At 40.5% G+C, this 22,293-nt stretch overlaps 1 protein-coding gene across 1 annotated transcript; it reads right to left on the reverse strand.

The window, feature by feature from the left end:
- Positions 1–19,692: 19,692 nt before the first annotated feature.
- LOC149933157 (uncharacterized) lies at positions 19,693–21,378 on the reverse strand. Its single transcript, XM_090156062.1, has one exon. The coding sequence runs from the start codon at positions 21,117–21,119 to the stop codon at positions 20,700–20,702; it is 420 nt and encodes a 139-aa protein (XP_090012188.1). The 5' UTR covers positions 21,120–21,378; the 3' UTR covers positions 19,693–20,699.
- Positions 21,379–22,293: the final 915 nt, after the last annotated feature.

Raw genomic sequence — 22,293 nt, forward strand, 5'->3', positions numbered from 1 at the left:
AATCTAAGCGTAATCCGGTGTACAGACTTTCTAAGAGTGGTTAGCCCCTCGCTTGGTCCATGGTGTTTATTAAAGGACCATTAGTGTATCAGTTAGCCGAATTAAATAGCGTTAGTTATTCGTTGGTTGCTCGTGGATGTGGCCTACTTTCGTTGTTATTGAAAGGAGTTTACATTAACACGCCCATGGTGGTCGCGTTATTGTTGGCCAACAGGACCGTGCGGTCTTTTGCCTGGTGACGGGGCTCAGATACTAGCTATATGCTTACGATGCTACGGGCCAGCACCCAATGTATAGCGAGAAAAATACGCGACTTAAAAACAAATTATTATTCGTCAGTGCTACGCACGCGCCGAATGAGGTCCACCAAAAATGTGTGGTCACTGCGGAATAGCCAGTAGCGGCGCCAAGGGTGGGCTGAAGTGGGCTTTAGCAGGGGCGTAGGAACGTTCTAGAAGTTGGAGGGGGCAAAGTGAAACAAAAAGGGTCTGGAGAATGGTTTTGAATTTTTAATGGAGTGTAGCTTCTCCGAATGCATGTGTACCTTTTACTATTATGTAAATTGGCAAAGACTGAAATTTAAACACAGTTGAGGTTCTAAAAGTTTATTATGCTTTTAAAATGATAATTTGAGCTTTTTGAAGATTTCAATTGACCAAAAAGTTGGAGGGAGCAATAACATTAGTTGCCCCTCTTCCCCCCCCCCCGGTTCCTACGCCCCTGGGCTTTAGCCCCCTGCATTTCTGAGAGGGGCCACATATTTATAATTAGGGAGCCACATATTTGAATTTATGAATTTTCTTTATCTCTAGAAATTTGTTTTATTGCCAAGAAACGTTTTTCTGGAATTTTTTTTGAAAATCAAAAATCAATTCGTTTACTCAAGAAGATAGTAGACCATAATCAGATAGATTCGAGATGAAGGGAGCGGAATTTGAGATAAAGTTGAATGGACAATAGAAATAAAAGAAATGGGCTTAAGGGAATTTAGGGAAATACCCCGGGAATGCACGTGTCGCCTCTCAGGCTCTAGGTCGGATACAATTAGTCAGTAGGGGGTCCAGTAAACGCGACTCTTCTGGCTTCCTGTAAAATTTATAAGGGCTCACTAAAGTTGTAAGGGCCACAAAATAATAAGCCCACATGTGAAAAAACCTTAGCGCCATTAAAACTTTACAGGCGGGGGATAGGGAACTAGCGCACTTATGAGAAGGGCAGTTATAAACTTATGGTTGGACTTTGTGCATAGCTAACCCTAGTTGAAACGTGTCCTGCTGTAGCCACTCCCCAAAACGTTGATATTGTATTGATACGTTGAATGACAGTCGTGAATTATTATTTATTAGTTTTCCCGGGATCTCTTGGCAGTATTTCAATAAAATATCTAATAAATCTGTCGACAGCGATGCATAAATTAATTATTGTCTGAAGTCGAGTCTGCGAAACAATATGGAAATGATACATCGCTCTAAGACTTCCTCACAAGTTATCGCTAAATGAACTCGCATTTACATATTTGGTAAATGGCCAAAACCTACAAGGAGCCTAAGCTTTTTCGTATGATTTTAGAACCTAGATTTGACGCACATATATAGGTTCGGCCCAAGGGTCGGCAAATTCTCCTAAGCCTTGTGTTACCGAAAATGTAAATGCCCCCTTACCTCTGATTTTAATACCAAAATATTATTTCATTGTTTCCTTAAATTTATTCATTGTTTAATGTCCTTAATTTATTGTATTAAACTACAATTAAAATAAATATGTTTGTATCGCCAAATTATAATCAGCTCAACTGAAATGGTAAAACCAAAAGTAAATGAGGCAAGATAGCTATACATTTTATATAAAACCATAAGCGGAGAATGATCCACTTATGATAAAACCTTGTATACATTTTATATAAAACCTTTAAACGGTCAAATCCTGTATTTTCTCAAATTTTATACGTATTTTTTTATACTGTGGAGTTTCCCTATACCCGAATTTGATTTATTATATTGTAAAAAGATAATACATACGGATAAATTAAAAAACGCGGCTAGCTTTCTTTTTCCCCCTCACATAAACCATCTCCCCCCCCCCCGCCTTCGGAAAGAAGAGGGGAGAAACAAATGGAACCCCCTCGTTCTCCCAGCCACCCACAGCCCGCGAAAATGTTGGAAATTTTCCATGACCTCACAAGCAGACATTCAGTCCGTCTGCTTCTGGGTTTCGTTCCCCGCAGCGGGTAAAGGCGCGCGGACTCCGTGGCGCCTTTTCCCGTCCCCCCCTTCGACTCTTCCCCCTTTAACTGACAGCCGGCGCCCGTTTATTTCAATTCTTTTCGCTCTCCCACATCCTCCACGCCGTGAATCACGATCACTCGCTAGCTAGAGCTTTCATTTCCCCGATACAGACGTTGCTTAAAACGTAGTGTTAGGTTAGCGTACTGTTCTCCCCTATTTCGCTCCCCCCCGGCGTGGGTAGACGTAGAGATGAATTCGCGGATTCTTGGGACTCCTTTTCGGGGATTTCGCTCCGTCGTACCGCGTGGGTGGTTGGGCAATCGCCGTTTCGACCGGAATTGGCCTCCAGGGCGCGTGCGCGTTTCCCTCCCCCTTCTTCCGGTGCTGGCGAGGGTGTGTGCGCGCGTCCTTTTCCGCCGAACGAGAGGAGGATGCGAAAAAGCCCTTTCGGTCCACGTGGACAATCGCGATTCGCTCCCCCTCCTTTCACCACTGCCGGCCCCCGTTTTACTATTTTACCTTTACATTTATATCGACTTTCCCAGTTTTTGGCACTTTTGTAGACGATACAATAAGGAGTAGAAAACTAGAAATTAATAAATACTAGAGATGTGCAAATAAAATTTTTTGAGGATCGAATCGAATATCAAATATTTTTTCAAGGCACGTCAAATACCACATCGAATATTTAAAACGTCAAATAATTTGGTCGAATATTTTTAGGTCAAAAATCCAAGCCGGTTAACTGATCAAATACCAAACAGAATTTAGAATATCAAATAATTCAACGTATTTGGTTTTTAAATAACCAAATAGTTTGCATATTTGTTAAAAAATAAAAAATAATTGAAATCCCGGGACGTTTTACTTGCAAATAGCAAAATAATTTGGGTATTTGGCTAAAAATATGGACTTCTTAACCGAAACCTACAATAGAGTAGTATCAGTGCTACATCAAGCAACGTCACCCATGCTATTTCCTATAGACAAAAAAACGTGCCTAAAATGGCGGCCATGGCCAAAGCTACGAGTTGATACTACTCTATAATATAGAGTAGTTTCAGTTCGTAGCTTTGGCTATGGCCGCCATTTTGTGCGGAATTTTTTCTCTATGGGAAAAAGCATAGGTGACGTCGTGTCACGTGATACTGAAATCACTGTATAGTAGTGTTGTTAATTTTACAGAAAAATAAAATGCGGAAAATTTTCCGCCAATCGGAAAAATTAAAAATTCAAACATATATTACTTTTTAAGGGTTTTTAATGTTTTTAACTTTTTATCGATATAAAATGTCTACTACATACTACAAAACATTAATAGTGTTACATTTTTAATCAGTTTAAACTAGTCTAGAGGTTTAGTTTTACTTTCAGATTCGAAAAAATGAGGCGAAAATGCCGCTTTATATAAATTTTCAAACAATATATTAGACTAATCTTGGAATGAAAACTTTTTTCGGAAAAATACGGAAAATTTTCCAACTTACAACACTGCTGTATATTATATTTTAGTATCTTTTGTAAAAATTTAATTCATTAATTTAATAAATTCTGGACTTACCAATAAATACAATTTAAAATTAATTATGAACTTATATTATTACTTAACCTATAGGCTTCGAGTTTAGGAAATATAGCGCCACCTGCTTTAATATCCTTCAACTAAATATGTGAAGAAATAGCAGACGACTTTTGAATTTCCATGTTTTTCGGTTCAAACTTTCAGTGGTTGTGCAGAGAGAATTGACGGATTTTGAAATGACGTTTTAGAGCGCGACACTACAGGTACATGTCTTGGGCACACAGACTTCTTTGCGTGCTTTTTTGACCATAGCATGTAGAGGTATTTTCACGCGCAAAATGAATTTTAAAAGCCGTCAATTTTTAACGAGCACACAGCTTTCACATATTCAATTTAAAACTCGGTCGGTAATCGGCGATATTTGGGACCAAAATTTAAACTACGCACGAAGCCTATAGGTATATAATTTTTTAACGAAACCAATCATTTATTATCAAAAAATAGACAACATAATCCAAATAAAGTTGTTTTATAACTATATATAACCGGAACCATTGGACTCGGGTTTATCGTTCCGCTTTCCAAGGTGCCAGCAGCTTGAAACCCTGCGACGTCACCAATGTTAAACGTCTATTGAGAAAAAACGCGAGTTTTCATGACAACCATTACGGAAGCTACGGCTGTGACGTCACTAACTTTTAAAAACACATCAACTGCTAGCACTCTATTGAAACGATGATATGAAATAAATCTACGTAACATGACTCATGAAGCTACGCATTTTATCAAGTTAAGGCATCGACGCTTTAAAAATACCAAATATTTTTAAAGCAAGCTTTAAGTAAATTACTTTTACCATCCATCAAATCCCAAATAATTAAATGTTACGAGTCGCTTTAGTTCCGATCCTCCCCAACAGAGGGCCTTTTTATTTCAATTATTGAATCCAAGAGAATACAAAACATTGGTACCTGCCGTGGGGTATGAGGTTCGAGATAATTAAATCGGATTTAATTCGCTTTTCAATGACAACCAAAGCGCCAGCGCCTCTCTGGCGTCGCCGATTTAAATAACTCCTTCATTCCTTCCCCCTTCCATTATTCGCACCCCCCGCTTAAAAATGGATCACATAATGAACATTATTAGCTTTTAAGACACGTCTTTTCCTCGGGCAAAATATTTCCTCAATAATACACTCGTCATTAGGCCACCAGAGGGCATGGCGTAACAGCTATTTAGCAGACGACGTAATGGGCTCGTAGGCGCCGCGTATCTTCGGTCCAAGTTTCTTTCTTGATTCGCTAATTTGATCGACGAGGTATTTAAATCAGAAGCCTTTTTGGTTTGGGGTACGCTGGTGGAAATCCTAATTGTACGGTTTGATTTCAAAACGTTCCAGGGAGGGTCCTTCTAAGCTTAGGGTTGAGCCCTTTTTCGTCATTTGTCAAACACGCCAGTGCAAGTACGATGCTCAGGGCAATGTTTACAAAATTGGACCGGTTCTTTCGTCTGCTTGGCGCCACGTGTATTGTTATTGAGGTCGAAACGTACCCAACCCTGATATATCAAAGAAAAAATATAGATAATGGAAATTACATCTCGGCATTTGTTTGGGCTACGCACTTCCGGTAATGTTATTCCCGATACCCCCAAGAAAGCATAACGGCTTAAAATAGGTGGACAATTTCCGTTGAAGAGCTTGCGTCGTCTGCTACGATTTCTGCTGTGTAATGAAAAAACTGTAATAGTTTGAAACTATTCGCTTGTTCTAGAACACAAGGTGTCTAAACTAAACTTTTCGCTTGTTCTAGAACAAAAGGTGTCTAAACTAAACTTTTCGCTTGTTCTAGAACAAAAGTGTCTAAATTAAACTTTTCGCTTGTTCTAGAACAAAGGTATCTAAATTAAACTTTTCGCTTGTTCTAGAACAAAAGGTGTTTAAATTAAACTTTCGCTTGTTCTAGAACAAAGGTGTCTAAATTAAACTATTCGCAGAATTTATCTTCTAAAACGTCTACATTCCAGGGCCGCCTTATCCATAAGGCAGACTAGGCAAAGTGCCTAGGGACCACGAAATTTTTAGGATAAATTAGGGCCTATGATTCCATAAAATAGGGCCTACGAAGGTCCGAAAAGACGATAAATGAGAGATTTCTGCCTAAGGCCTACAGAAAGGTTAAAACGGCCCTGCCACATTCACCCGTTTTAGGAAATAAGTCAAAGGTATCCCCATACGCTTTGAAGATTCTGTTGCAGACGACTCGACATTTTTCACCGGAAGTGACCCCCTTCCTTATTTTAAACTCGTTAAGACTTGCCTCCTGTATCGAAATATTATTAACGGGATGTTTATCACTCAAAAACAATAGCTTTCAAGCGATTTTTTGGTCCCTTCTTTTAATTTTCGTGGGCCCTTAAGTAGGATTTCCTAAAGCTACTTAATATCAATTTAAATGCTCCATGTAATAAATTTCAAAGGAATTTAAAGGTTCCGCTATTCGAGTATTTTAAAAGGTGGGTAAAAATGTCGACCCACCCCGCGAAATTTTAATTTATATGGAGTCGAATTTCCTGCCTTGCTTAGTTTCGTGTTTTCGGTTTAAAATCGTCTGCGTTTCAGACGACGCACAGTGGGGCAAACTGCGCCCAAACCTGGTTAAAATTATTATCTCAAAAACCGTTTCCTGTACTAATCTCAATTTTTTGTGACACTTAACACGTGTTGGGGGACAATTAAAAATGATAACATCGATGACCTTGAACCATGTCTTCAAGGTCGTTGAAAAATCATCTCGAGAATCGTTAGATTTAGAAACTTCGTTCCAATTAGAAAGTTGTTCCTCATTAGAAACTGCTATTTCGTTACAAGTCGCGACGTGTAACGAAATAGCAGTTTCTAATTGGTCTTTCATATAAATTTAAATTTTGCCGGTGGGTCGGCATTTTTACCCAAGGTTAGTAAATAAATTTTAGGCAATAAAAGGTTGCCTCGATCTCGGTGTTTTTGCCGCTCGGATTTCCTGTCTTTTTATTGGGGCCCTCAATGGGTTAGAGTGTGCAATAACTGGTGGCTTCACTGGGGAGTCGGGGTCCGGCTCTTGTAACCCATAAGGGCGGTGGCGCACTGGGAGATGTTAGCTCTGATCAAATGGTCCTATCTTAAACCTCCAACTTCGGTCAGGTTTGGGCTGGATACTGAGCTTCGGCTCAGGCTAACGGAGAGGGTCCGTGCAAACTGGCCACCTCGGCGGATTGGGTAGGCTGCTGTGGGGCGGCGGGCCTCCGTATGAGGGCACGGCGGTCCTGTTTCCCGGCCTTTTGGAGTAACACCGGGATCTCCGGTGCCAGCTGTGCCGGGTTACTTGGACTGCTGTGTGCTCGTCGTTCCCCTTTAGGAGCTCTCTCCAAAGGGTTTGACTCTTTACCTACGTAGGGAGGGTGTCGGCTGGAGTTGCTACAGCATCCACTCTTACTCCCACTGCTGTGTGCGAAGTGGGAAATGGTCCACCCATTGCTGCACCTTCTGCTGGGTTGAGTGGCTTGCGTCAAAGGTGCGACCATCAGTAGTAGGGTACTACTACCCATGCTGAATTTGTCACCTGTCCGGGCTTGTGGACACTATGATGATAGACCTCCGGTGGTATGGTCTCTGTTACTAGGTACACCGGGCTATAAATTCTGACACTGTCTTTTTATTGGATGGCCGTTTGACGTCACTCACTTGTCAGTTGAGATATTACAGACGAGGAATAAGGGGCGGTGGTGCACTGGGAGATATTAACACTGATCAAATGGTCCTATCTCCACCTCCGACTTCGGTCAGGTATGGGCTGGAAACTGGTGTTCGGCTCATCAGGCTAACGGAGAAGGTCCAGGCATACTGGCCGCCTCGGCGGAATTGGTAGCCTGCTGTGGGGCGGTGGGTCTCCGTATGAGGCGCTGCGGCTCTGTTTCCCGGCCTTTTGGAACCCATCGGGATCTCCGGTGCCGATTGTGCCGGGTCACGCTGGGTCGCAGTGTGCCCGTCGCTCCCTTTTAGGAGCCATTTCCGAAGGGCTAGGCACTCTACCTATATAGGTTGGGTGTCGGCTGGAGATGCTACAGCATCCGCTAGTATTCCCACAGATATGCGCGAAATGGCGGAGTGGTCGACCCGCTACGCCTTTTGCTGTTGAGTGGCTTGCGTATAAGGTGAGACAGTTTTTGTCCGGGCTGTGGACGCAATTTTCGGTGTAGAGAAACAGTGTTGCCAGCAAACAAAATACAAAGCCGACCAAAAAAAGATAGCAGTGTTGCCAGATTCAGATTATTTAAAATGTGAAGGAAGTAAAATAATATTTTGCGGCGTAGTATCGACTAGGACTATTGAAACGTCGTTTGTTGTGCCACACCCATTTGGGATATCTGTCGGAACTACTTGTTCACTATTCCAAAATAGGACACATTTTACTTCCGTATAAAAGTAAAAAATATGAACTAGAAAATTATATTACACTGATAAATAATGTAATATTGATGTTACGTTTGCGTTTCTATAAATGCCAACCCCTTTTGGTCCGCGTGTGACGAATAACGAATATTCCCGGGATAAATCGCGCTCCCAGATTTGGCGCCAATTCGGGGTTGGGGTGGAAGAGATTGATACGGAATGATATAGGGACGAACGAGGGTGTGTCTAGAGGTCAAGACGGTTTCCATGGCAGCGGAGAAGCTATCGCTTATGTCTCTCCTCGTTTCGCGACGAACCCCCCCCCTGCCTTCCTCTTTTCATTAGCGTACACGTCAGGGGGGGAGGCGATTCCGATTGTAGTCCGCCGAGAAATCGACCCGACTCTGACGTCACTCGTTGCCCCTAGCAACCCATATATTGATTTTCTACCCGGCGAACTCCCTTTTTAGGTTCGAATGTCGGTCGTTCCGTCTTCCGAGTTCGCCAGATAGTCCGTGGCTATGCCTTCGCTTCGGTCTTGGGTTGAAAATGTCCCGTTTCCCCCGGTTCGCGTAAGGTGTACAACTGGAGCGCTTGGTAAAGTCGCCTAGCGTAGTGGTAGATATAATACGCGGAGGCGGAAAGGTCAAATTGGTTCACTTATACTGAAGGGCTGTCGGATTTGCTGGCAGACTTTACCGCTTTCCTAAATTCCGCTTCAAATGCTAACTCGGATAACAGTCTTTGCCGTGTGTGTATAAACATTAAGTCGCGTGGTATTTGTACGCGTGTATGTATACCTGCGTGGAAGGCACGTGGAAGGGAGGGAGGGAGCGAGTGTTGGCTAACGTTTTAGCAAACGCGCGCGCTGACGAGGAATCAAATGGTGTTCCCATTTTGCCGTATAATTATATTTGATTGCCAAGGGGACGACAAACGACATTTTTCGCAAACGCGATTTCGCGCGTGCGAACGGAGGTTAAGGGTGCCCTTTCATAATATAAACAAACGCTTAAATAGAGCCTCTCTCAAGGTAATATCGCGTAATACAAACTCTTACCTGTCATAGTTACGCCGTAATTAAGCTTAATTTTAACCCACGTCTTGAGGATTTTTTTAAAGTTGAGCTATTTCTATTTAAACTAGTTTTACTAAAAATGCAGCGTGTCAGGAAACCAGTGCCTAATAATGGAAAAATGTGTGAAATTAGTGCCTAATAATGGAAAAATGTGGAAAATAGTTCCTAATAGTGTTGTTAAATTTCTGGAAAAATAATATGCGGAAAAATTTCCGAATTGCGGAAAATTTTCTGTAATAAGGAAAAATAAAAAATTTAAACATAAATTACTTTTTAAGGGTTTTTAACTTTTTATCGATATAAAATATCTAAAATCAGTAAACATACTACAAAACATTAATAGTGTTACTTTGTTAATCAGTTTAAACTAGTCTAGAGGTTTAGTTATACTTTCAGATTCGAAAAAATAAGGCGAAAATGCCGCTTTATTTAAATTTGCAAACAATATAAAGACTAATCATGGAATGAAAACTTTTTTTGATTTTTTTCGGAAAAATACGGAAACTTTTCCGACTAACAACACTAGTTCCTAATAATGGCAAAATGTGGAAAATAATGCCTAATAATGGCCAAATGTCGAAAATGGTTCCTAATAATGGCAAAATGTGGAAAATAGTGCCTTTAATAATGGCTAAATGTGGAAAATAGTGTCTGATAATGACAAAAATGTGGAAAATAAGGCCTTATAGTGGCAAATTAAGGAATACTTTGTTTAATACGTCAAAATAACTAATTTAAACTAATTTATCTAATTCAATAATTTTAATCTTTAGCAAAATTGAAACAAAAGTTAAAAACTGTAATTTTTACATTGACATAGTACTTCTTTTGAGTTAAAATATAATGACTACTATGTTCCACCTGGTTTTTTCCACTTTCGAACACTATACTTATATTTAAGTACTATCTCTTCGCCCACAAGCTAAGTCATATATCAGAAGCATGTAAAATATCTACATAACTATACCTATACTAATATTTCCTTGATGAATAACTTCACTTGTTAGAGATATATTTTACGCTTCTGGTTGTGTTATCTAAGCAAATAATTATTTTTAGCCCTTGGCACATACTCTCTGGTAGATGGTAATTGACGTGGGAGTTAACTCGCTTAGAAATTGCCTGCTTGCACTATTCAAGAGAAGTATTTGTACCGCTTGACACATAAAGAAACTCGCTGGTATTTGTAGTTGGACTTAACTCGTCTTAGGCTGTACGGCTTAATCAATCCGCGTATCTGCGTTGTTTTGTATAATCTGAAGAGCGTATTTTGTAGCTTACATTTTCACAACGAGCTTATCGCGGCTGCTTGGCAGGAAATAAGATAGGCTTAACCTTTGCCGTGACAAGTTCGTTGACTCTGACGTTCTATATTTGCCATTTTTAGAGCCGGGGAGAGAAAGCGGATGGCAGGCCGAAAAGGGACGCGGATCATTGATGGCTTTCCTCCCAGTCCCGAAAGGGGGATCGGAAGAGGGAGAACACGAGAGTGTCTAATCCTTTTGGCGCGAGACAGCCATCCTCCATCTTGACCCGCTTGGCACTCTGCCTTCGTTTATCGCGTACCATCCCTCGAAATGTATCTTTGAGATATAGGAGAGACACAGTCGCGACTTTTGGCGACAACTTTGGCCGTGCCTGTTTGTCACCGTGTTTACATCCGACTGTTTATCGCACCTTCTACACCCCCGCACGCGGACTTCTTTCTTTGGAATCGCTTGATGTCAACAAACATACACGAATTCACTTTGGAAAATGTGGCTCTGGCTAAAAATATTCCTTTTGGCTCGTGGATATTTTAGTTTTGTCAAGAATTAATTCAGGTGCATATGAATATGGAATTGTATCATTATTATCTGGTATCAACATCGCGTGGTACGTAGCGTATAAGTTCTTCCGCTTTTTAATAACAAAACGTAAACATAGATGTGCTTGGTGCCTCAATGTCTCATTGGTACCTCAATGCCTTTTTGGTACCTCAACGCATTTTGGTGCCTCAATACGTCTATGTATTCTTGGTACCTCAATTAATTTTTGGTGCCTCAATGCCTTCATGGTGCCTCAATGCATTCTTGGTGTTGGGAATAATACACTGCAGTCAGTAACCAATTGCGCTAAATGCATATTTTCGTCCAAGATGATACCACTATGGCGTATATTCCATAAAGCACGTTATTTTCGGGTATCTGCCTTCTAAATATACCCCCTTTCGTATAACCCAAACAACGTGCCCGGAAAAAAGCGAGGTGACATTGTCGACATTATTGTAAAACGTCGTAATTTAGTGGGTTCCCATTTTAAGTAATACCTGTCGTAAGACAAAGACAGCGGGATGGGCTGATGTGGGTTTGCCAAGTTTCAACATTATTTTTAAACCTTCCCTAGGTTCTTCGATTGCGTCTTAAATAAGTTATATTTGAGTTATTCCGACGAGTTTGCCAAAAAGTTTTGTTACGGGGACAGACGCGGCGTGGAATTAAGAGGCGCCTCTTACTTCACTCGGCACCGGGGACCTTCTTGGTCCTTGCCAAGAGCTAGGCGTCCCTTCACAACTTAAACGGTACTCGAAAAAAGCCGAATTGCATTCGCGGGCTCACCTTTGAGGCTTATATCTCCTTGTTAGGCTATATTACGTCCTTCTGTATGTAAATATCCATGGTGGCGATAGAAGCGGGGAGAGTCCATGGCTATGTCGAGGCTGTCGTCGGTTTTAAACAATTATTTCGTCCTTGTATTCGTTTTATTGATTTGACTGACTCGCGGGACGTGTCGATATTTGTTTTATGCCCATTGTTTTGAGACGAATGCGGAATCTGCGGTAAAATTCGAGGTTTTTCTCATTGTTGGGCGCGTTGTTTAAAACCACGCAAAGGAGTTAATATTTGAGTTGATGGCGAATTTCAAATATGTTTCATAGCTTGGAAAAATGGGGATGAAATAAGGAACTTCAGTCGCTTGTGGCGTGACCGAACTAGAGGTCCTTTGTAGCAGATTTACCAATGCAGTAAATACACGGTCCAATCAGAAGCTCTCTGGTCCAATCTGGTGGCATCCGCCGAGGGGCTGATCACTCCGCGTAATCGGTGTACAGAGCCGTACCTTTGACTGTACTAATGGGACTACGCGTAATCTTTGAAGTCCCTGCCTTTGGCAGTGGTAATCTAAGCGTAGTCTGGTGTACAGACTTTCTAAGAGTGGTTAGCCCCTCGGCATCCGCTTAGAGGATCTCTAGCTCGGTGACCAGTAGCGGCGCTAAGGGTGGGTTTTAGCCCCCCTGCATTTCTGAGAAGGGCCACATATTTATAATTAAAAGGCCACATATTTGAATTTATGAATTTTCTTTATCTCTAGAAATTTGTTTTATTGCCAAGAAACGTTTTTCTTGAATTTTTTTTTGAAAATCAATTCGTTTACTCAAGAAGATAGTAGACCATAAACAGATAGATTCGGGAGGAAGGGAGCAGAAATTGAGAGAAATTTGAATGGACAATAGAAAGAAAAGAAAGGTGCTTAAGGGAATTTAGGGAAATACCTCGGGCATGCACGTGTCCCCTCCAGGTCGGATACAAGAAGGTAGGGGGTCCAGTAAACGCGACGAGAGCCGCAACAATAAAACGACCTTGCTCTTCTCGCTTCCTGTAAAATTTATAAGGGGTCACTTGTAAGGGCCACAAAATAATTAGCCAACATGTGAAAAAACCTTAGCGCCGCTACTGTCGGTGACGTCACTAGCGGCGAATGTTTCTACGCAGTGTATCCGCCACTGGTTTCAACAGAAATGTGTCCAACATGGAGGCAAAACGTACGCGAATGATACCGCAACGCTATATATGTTTTTGGCGCGTTTTCGGCGGTGAAGAACGGCGTCAAAAGTGGTAGCCCCTGATTGTCGTCCTCGAAAACCCCGGCCAGGCTACTAACCCAGCATATGGCGCACGCCTTCGGAATCGAGGCTACAGGGACGGGCGCGAGCACCATTGAGATTCCATAAATAAAAGTTAAAACACTTCAGCTTATAGCGAATAATAAGGATTTTAGTGGGTCAAAAAATCTATTAATGCCATCACTAGACGGAGAAGAGTCACTTTCCCCTGACGCGCCATAGCTTTAACCCTAAAATGTCCTCGTCTTAGCTGTAAGGCCGTAACTCTTATTCACGTTTTTATTTCTTTCTTTTTAATAGCGAGTCTCCCTTTTCGGCCGTGTTTGTAATACCCAAGGCTTTGACCCACTTCGTTTTGTTTCCAGCCATAATTCCATATTGAGTCTGCTGTAGGAGGATTTCTCGGGGATAAATTTCTCTATACGCAACAACGTTTGTTGTGTTAAATGGATTTGATAGCGTACCGTGCATCTCAAAGACGCACGTACATATTTGTTTGCATACGCCGTTACCCCCTCCTAACGTCTCCACCCCGCAGTTTCTCTTTGGCGTAATAAGGCAAAGTGAAAACGGACCCTGCAAGGATACGTATGACAGACGAGCGATAATGCGGAGTTTCCTCAAATGGGGTCACAATGCCTTTCTTTTTTGTTTCTGTGCCCGAGAGTTCTGTTTACAACCGTTTTCTCGAGTCGGAGCGGTTTCTGCAAACCCCCTTTTTCCTTTTGATGAGATTTACGTAACGGCGAGTCCAAACTAAAAACGCCGGGAAGACCTACTCTACTGAACTATTAAAATCCAGGGACGAATTTTCGGCTCGCAGATTTTAAAGTAAAACCTTTTTATTTCGTTTTCGCTGGTTAGAAAAATACAGCCCAAGAATTTAGTTACCCAATAACGAAGTTTAAATGTGGGGTAAAAATTTGTTTTCGCTAATCCATGGATCAAGAATCTTATCTAATCTAATCTGCTCCAAATTCTCATTCTGTAGGTGTGTACGTAAATACGTTTTTCAGTTTAGTAAAGAAGAACTTTTAAGAATTTCATCCCGTTAGAGGTACGCGAGGTGGTCAGACTGCAGCGACACCAAATTTGTCCAAAATTAACTTCTTTGAGACAGAGCAGTGGGTGTCCTTGGATTCTTGGTCCATGGATATTCCAAAGAAGGGTTTATAGCACTTGAGGCCCCTTGAGGTCCGATTATTACACTTCCTCGAGATCTAACACCAAGTGTTACAATGTTACATTTTACACACCCCTATAAATCAAGAGCCATAGTGTGCCTATGTGTTAAGTCGTCCCTGGGCTATTCTAACTGTGGAAAAAGATAAATTTGTTCAAGGTGACAAGCTTGGTTCAAAGTCAAGACGCTTTTGGGGCAGACGGCTGTGTCACTAATCTTTACTTGAACCTTTTCGAGCCCCTAGAGTCTAGAGATTTACAAATTAGCAGGCCCGACAAGAAAGGGGGGAAGCCGGTTCAAATTAGAGGGACCAGTGCAGCTCAGGGGCCCGTTTTTGATCAAACGAGGTATGCTGCTCCCGTGTTTCTTTTCGAAAAATTAAAGCTATCTTAAGTAGGAACGGCTCTCTTGGGGCCCGGAACTTATATTTTACCGGGCCCGGGCCTGCTCTCGGCAACCCGGCATATTAGTAAATTATAATAGGTTAAACTGCGGAATTCTGTTTGTGGTTGTTTCAAAAAGAGGTCACTAGATGAAATTTTCTAATTTGAAATCACCCTCCGGAGTGTAGCTTACTTTGATGGCCACAGTGCAAATTAAACAAAAACACATCGTATACCAGTTATTGGTTCATTTCTGAACACCGTTATAGGATCTTGATTAGCCAAGTGAGGGTAGGTTACTGCTTGCCGTAAAATCACCCAAGGCTGCCAAAACTTTGACAACAGCTTTTGCAGTATCAAGAAAACAGGTTGCATTTTTCAGTCACGTAAACTCCGTATTTACTTATATGAAATCAACTCTTGACCACATCCTAATGGTGTGTCCGCTTCCTTTACCCACACGACCAGACAACACTATAAAATAAGTGTCAAGGAATTGTGGGTAGATCGACGCTGGGAAAAATAATCCAATGTTTTTGATCCAACCTGCAGCTGACGTTTTGGGTATATATGTTTTTTACATTGTAATTTTTGTAATATTTAATGTAATGCAAAATATAATCCTTTGAGCTTAGCTCCTCAAGTGGCGATAAAAAAACCCCGATTAATTCTATCAGCAAATGTGGAACATTTGAGTACCGTTCAGACTATGCAATTTTATTGGTGTCAAATTAGTGGTTTATATTAAATTTTTGTTGGCCGAAATATGACGATAATTTTTCACAATAGGACTAACGATTTGGGCTCTTCCTATGGGATTATCCTTATTATTTAATTTATTTTCGTCCGCTACTTTTTCTGTTCTATCGCGTTCTGTATGAAATTTCTAAATTAGGTTTAACCTGTCCAAATTATTGTTCTGCTTTTTCGATAGAGTTCGTGAACTCTTTAAAATCCGTACCTTTAACAGTACTAAGTACGCGAACTCGGTGTACAGGTCATCCGAGAGTAACTTACCCCTAGGACTAGTCAAATGGTTTCCAAGTTCCAACGTCAATTATGACGTTTAATAGTAGCTTTATTTCATTGGTCGAATTTCTAATAGTTGCGTATCTCAAACATGTGGTCAGAAATTTATATACCGGTGCTCCAAGCGATCAAACAAATGGTACACACAAAAAACGGTCACTTAAACGAAAACATTTGCCTGTTGGTCCCCCAAAACTATACGAACGTTTTCTGTTCACTGCCAATTAGTTCGTCAAACTAATTGGCCTTTAAATGTTGTATAGTCTGAACGACCCTTTAGGAATGGGTTTGTCCTATTTTCTTAAATCTTTGTAATTTGGAGTATTTTTTTTAAATAAAAAATAAAATTAGAGTAACCAAAACACGGTTTTCAATTTACTATTGAACTTCACACTTCGTATAAACAGTTTTTAACTTAAACCCGAGGGGCAGGTCACTTCCATTTTGGGTGCGTCTTAATCATAGTAAAATGATTAAATCAGGGTAATCGTGATTAAATCAGGGTAATCAAGATTAAAAAATCTAATCAAGATTAGAAAATCTAATCACGATTTAAACGAGATTTAATCATTCTAATCATGATCTAATCTTTTTAACCAGGATTTAATCATTTAAACGAGATTTAATCATTCTAATCATGATCTAATCTTTTTAATTAGATTTAATCATTTTAATTAGATTTAATCATATTAATCACGATTTAATCAATATAATCGGTCGAATCGAGAATTTATCATTAAAATCAGATTTAAACATTCTAATCATGATCTAAACTTTTTAATCAGGATTTAATCATTTAAACGAGATTTAATCATTCTAATCATGATCTAATCTTTTTAATTAGATTTAATCATTTTAATTAGATTTAATCATATTAATCACGATTTAATCAATATAATCGGTCGAATCGAGAATTTATCATTAAAATCAGATTTAAACATTCTAATCATGATTAAACGTTATTTAATCAACTTAATCCTAATTAAACGTTATTTAATCAACTTAATCGTGATTAAATGGAATTTAATAAAAAAAATCGCGATTAAATCGGATTTAATCTTTTGAGGGGTGCGTCGTTAATCAAGGAAGTGACCTGCCCCTCGCTTAAACCCTACCTACATATAAATTTTATTCGGTTACGTGAAAGTTTGAAATATTACGTCCTTTGTAACATTTTAACCGGAGATTCGTATCTGGATATTTCTGTCTGCAGGAAAAACACGTATTGGTCTGTTCAGTCTAGACAGGTATTTCTGATTTCTCGCCGAAAATGAAATCAAAACAAATCAGTACAGAGGTATCGCTTGCGTGGGCCAGGTTTTCTATTCACAAATCTAGGTTACGACAGACCACGGTCGATTCCGCCCACCCTCCGTCTTATCAATATCATCATTTCGCCGCGTTTTCCAAAACGAGACTGCCCACCCCCCCCCCCCCCCCTTTATCCGCAGCAACGACTTTTAGGGCCCCCCCACCCCCCGCCAAATTCAATTGCCCATTCAGCGAGGTTTCATATAACGTATTTGTGTAGGAAGTTATTCGAAGTTTTGGTAGAAACCAGAATGTATTTATTAATTTTATTTCTATTTAGGAAGATCGAGTGCGTTGAGACGATTGGCGGGTATCACTGTCGAAATTGACTCTGGCACGAGACTGGGGGGGAGGTCACCGGGTGGCGCTTCAATCGCTTCGGAAGACGATATGACGGAAATATTTAATTTTTATTTAGGGGGAAGCAGTTTACTCTTACAAGGAGAGTACCCGAGGTGTTTATTGCAGATTTTATTCAAACGTAATGTAGACCTATATGAGATATGAAATTTCCCAAAATGAGACGTTGCACTACCCATTCGATTTGTCATGGCAACCGTAAAAGTTTTTGACCGCTTAAAACAAAAATAAGATTTTTTCGTTATTTTACCCAAAAAGTCTTACAAATTTACCCCAAAAATATTCCAATTTACCCAAACTTGATGAAATTTACCTAAATGTGTTTCAAATTACCCATTTCGTTATTTTCAAATTGAAAAAAAATTTCGTAGCTCTTTCAAATGGAGATTTTTTGTTTTAAGTGGTCAAAAACATTTTCGGTTGCCATAGCAAATTGAATGGGTAGTGCAACGTCTCCTTTTGGGAAATTTCATATCTGATATAGGTCTACATTACGTCCGACTTTGAACAAAATCGGCAATAAACACCTCGGGACTCGGGTACTCTACTCTCCTTGTTAGTCTTCGAGTAAGAGTCAACATAGTATACATTCTTGGTGGAAAATAATAAAATTATTTTAAAAATTAGAATTAAAGTAATAATAAGGAAACAGCGGCGATATTGCGTAACCGCGAGTACATTTTGAGCGAGTGTTATTATTGGAAACCATGTAAGTCCTCAGAACTAGTTTCGAGCTAAACCAGTCGCTTTGTTATTGTTGTGGCTGAGGAGGAAAAAAATTAAATAAAATATAAAAATGTTGAAAGTAAGTAAGTAAGTATTTCCGCGTTCGATAAATTATATTTATCGTTAAAATTTCGCGTTATTTAAAAAAAAATGAAATCTAAATTTTTTCTAAGTTTCTTTTAAAAGGCCGGTTTCTTAAGGAGTTATTGAACTGTAGTTAGTATTTTATCTAATTTCTATATCTAGGCCCAATAACCCATCGTCATTTCGTATTCCGCCTCTTCGCTTGGAAAAGACTAAACAAAAACAAAAAGTGATAACCAAAACGTATTTTTTTATCGGGTGAAATGAAGGGGCCGCCGCCGACCAAAATGTAAACATTGCCTCCTCCGATGCTCCATATAACACCGCAGGGTTGCCAGCTTATGTAACGAACCACGGAGGAGAGAAATACGCGGTTCAGCGACCTCGTTTTTTCCGGGGCTATCCCCCTCATTGCCTCTCTTCCTCCCCCCCTCATCGAAATCATCCCTAATTTATATTATTTTACCTTGGGCCTAATATTGTCCGTTGAATGCTTATTTAAAGGTGATGTTGTTTTTGTTTAAAATACATACGGATATATGGGTCTGAATTAAGTAACTTTTTATGTTTATATTTTTTGCATAACTTATTAATGAAACGTTATTATATAATAATCCGCGGGCACATTTCTGACGGAGTTTGAAAAAGGGGACATAACGGAGGGGGGACGCGTTAAATTCCGGCAGGCGCCATTTTTCTTGGCAATTTACCAAAAATTTCCAAACTCAACGAGCGCATGCGCTAGAGGAAAATGTCAAGGGCCTTTTGGCAGTTCGAAAACCCGCCGTGAAACCGGCATCGTAAGCGTCGATCGATAAATTTTTCTACTGACTTTCCTTTCCCCTTTTTCTATCTCTCCCCAATTCGGGGGTCGACATCGATCCGCGCCCCACTCCACGTGACCCGACTTCCTTTAACATTACGCGGGTCGAGTTTTGAATGGCCGTCTGCCAAAAACGTTTTGGGTACGTTTTTGGGAGGAAATCCAACAGTATGGCGCCGTGAAGACTGGGGCACTGCTAAAAAAATGGCTTTGAGCCCAATCGCGCTCTCTCACGCTCGGAGCGATTCTCTTATAACATAACTGATGCTCATTAATTTCCAGACATTGCCTTTTTTTAATTCTCGATGGAGAAATTGAGGTATTTTCTAGGCGCTAAATTGAACTGTCGTGTTACAGTTTTGGAATTCTCTCGTCGAAATTACGCGACTCTCAGTTAGTAGGAGGGTAAAAGCTACGCGTAAATATTAAGATTTTAAGAGTTTTGCTTTTATATTTTCTTTCGAAACTCGAGAAGAGGCCCAACCTAGATTTCATTTTTTGTCTCCCTGTGTTCCACTTGAAATATTTTACATTTCCCCCTTTTTTTCCTGATATATTTCTGAAGGATTTTTGTTCGTAGGAATAGGCTTACGTTTATACTCGGTCGTAGGATTAATGACAACTGTATTTTTAAACTTTTTGACAAATTTCGGTTCTTTTTATTTGTCAATTCTTATAAAATGATCTCACTTTTTTAAATTATTTGGTCTTGTAACATGGCACAATTTGAAATTTCATATTCATTATACAAATTTTATAATATCTCTCGAATCTAATTTTAAATTTGATTGAATTTTGATTATTGTAATAATTAAAAAGGATGTTTAAATTGATTTGACCAGCAAAACGATTATTTCCTAGAGTTCTTTTCAAAAACTAAAAGATGACTATTTTATTTTTAAACTTGAATTTTCATTTTAAAATAATTAAATTATCAGCACCAGCTGCGTTAATTATCTCCATTAATAAGATATTTCTTAGAACTTTATCGGAAGAACTTATTCGTTTTATAAACAAACAAAATAAGATATAATTAGGAATTATTTGTTTATATCATCATCTCACCAGCATTTTTAAGCTACAAGTATATTTCTATAGGAACTAACGTGTCTTTTTTAAGTTCGACGCTTAAAATTTGAATATATAAATTTTGGCCAAATTTTTATAATTTATCTAACTAAAATGAAATTTCTCTTAGAATTAAAATAATTTTAGGGGATTAAATACGTAATTATTTCTTACCGATTGAATATAATATCCCACGTTTAAATTTAGAAAAAAAGATGCTTTTCCGCGTAATATTTACAATTATATACACGAACAAATTAAATGTTCCCTTATTCAACTATATTTAAGTATAGTTTAGTCCATAAAATTCCGATGACGACAGTTCTACATGTTTGGAACAATTATTTCACTTGTCTTGAGATTCCCGCGCTATAAACCGACAATGTCGCTTCGTTTAAGTCCGTCTGGGGTGGTCTAAGTCTTCGGGTTGGTAGAACGAAGATGGTCAAAAGTTCAGCGGCCGATCGTGATCCGTTTTAGAACCGGCGATTGACCGGAAGTCAACGGTGGATTCCCCGCAGACGAAAACGCAAAGTTATTTACAGCCAAATAAAGATAGTGTTATAAATTATATACAGGAAGCGCGTCGGCACGGTTACGAAGCGGGAGCCAAGCTCTTTCTGCTGGTCGACGCCTGCTGCTGGTCACTCTGAGAGTCGCTGTCGCTGTCCTTGATTTTCAAGGTGCGTTTCAGTTTGTCAACCAATCGGTTGTGGAACTTGTGCAAGGAAGATTGGGACGCCGATTTGGGAGACGGCGGCTCCGGCGTGGATGCCAGTTGGGAGCCGGACCTGGATCGGCTCTCGACGGCGTTGGAATCGGTGGGCGCGTCTCTCATGATCGCGGCCAGACGTTCGTCCAAGTCGCTGCCCGGAGAGCAGGACAGGCTGGGAGCGCTGGACTCGCTGCACCTGGTACTTCTCCTGGATCTCGGCATGCTGGACGAGCTGCTACGTCTGGATCGGCCGGCGTAGATATCGTAGTCGTTTTTGACAACGGGCATCATAAAAGCCATGCTGAATTCAGTGGGTTCGATACAAATCGACGATAATTAAGAAAAACTGTGGTAAAACGTTTGCCGTTTTAAACTTAGACCGCTATTAACTGTCTCGAGTTAATAACTAAACAATCGGGCGTGGGTCAAACTAGCGTAACTCGCACACTCGAAACGGATCGATATAGTAAATTCTAGAACACGATTTTTCTCTCTCGCAAACTAAGAGCGTAAAACTGTTTGTAGCTTTCAACTCCGAGCTTTGAATGGATATGACGTTACGGCGGGCCCCGCCCGGTATTTATAGTCGCTCGCGGCGGCGACGTCACGTGACCTGGCTGACTGCCAGCCCGCGAGATTGTCTGGCTGGCGCGCGCGCCCGATTACGCCGCCCCGGGCGATTGGTCGGCCGTGGGGGTTGGCAATCTTTCTTCGGGGGTTAAGATTGTCTAGTAGGCGATATTTCCCGCCTCCCCCCCTCCCGTCGGTAATCGATGCCTTTGACGACGCTATTTCTCGAGTGGATGGCGAGAGTATCGAAAATTTATCGAGACGACGGGGACGACAGGGGGAGAAGATTTATCAATTTGACTTCTTTTGTTGTAAAGGAGAGATTAAGGAGAAATTGGTGAAGGAAATAGTTAAGAAAGTATGTTGAAATTCGGAAGGGGGGAGAATCGACGCGCCTTATCGAGAGAAAAAGGCTTAGGAGCCACTTTAACATTTTATAGCAGATATAAATATATACAATGTGAGAGAGAGCGCTGTACTTGTAAGTTCGTGCCTTGATGGGAAGAAAGAAGGGCGAGCTCGTATCGGTTCGGTTTCCCGGGAGTTCTCGCGCGTCATGTCTAGACTGGACAACGCCACTCTCGATAAACACCACTCGAGTATAATTATTTCGTCATTTAGTTTTACGGAACGCTTTATTTGTCAACACTCATCAGGAGCTATCTATTGACTATTGTACGACTAATGTTATTACATTTAACGGTGTTAAGGTCTTAGACAGTTGAGTAAGTGATTGGACAATCATCCCTGTCATGGCACGAAGGGCTGGCCACCACCCTCCTACGCATTGTAACCCGGCCACCTGAATTAATGGCTTTCAAAGTCACTTGATGATTTAGGCCTAAGGTGGTGCCTTGGCTGATTATTATTCTTATCTAGGAGCAACAAACACAAGGAAAAAGCA

Source organism: Leiobunum rupestre, chromosome 8 (assembly GCF_980474605.1).
Source record: "Leiobunum rupestre chromosome 8, qqLeiRupe1.1.hap1, whole genome shotgun sequence".
NCBI lineage: Eukaryota > Metazoa > Arthropoda > Arachnida > Opiliones > Sclerosomatidae > Leiobunum > Leiobunum rupestre.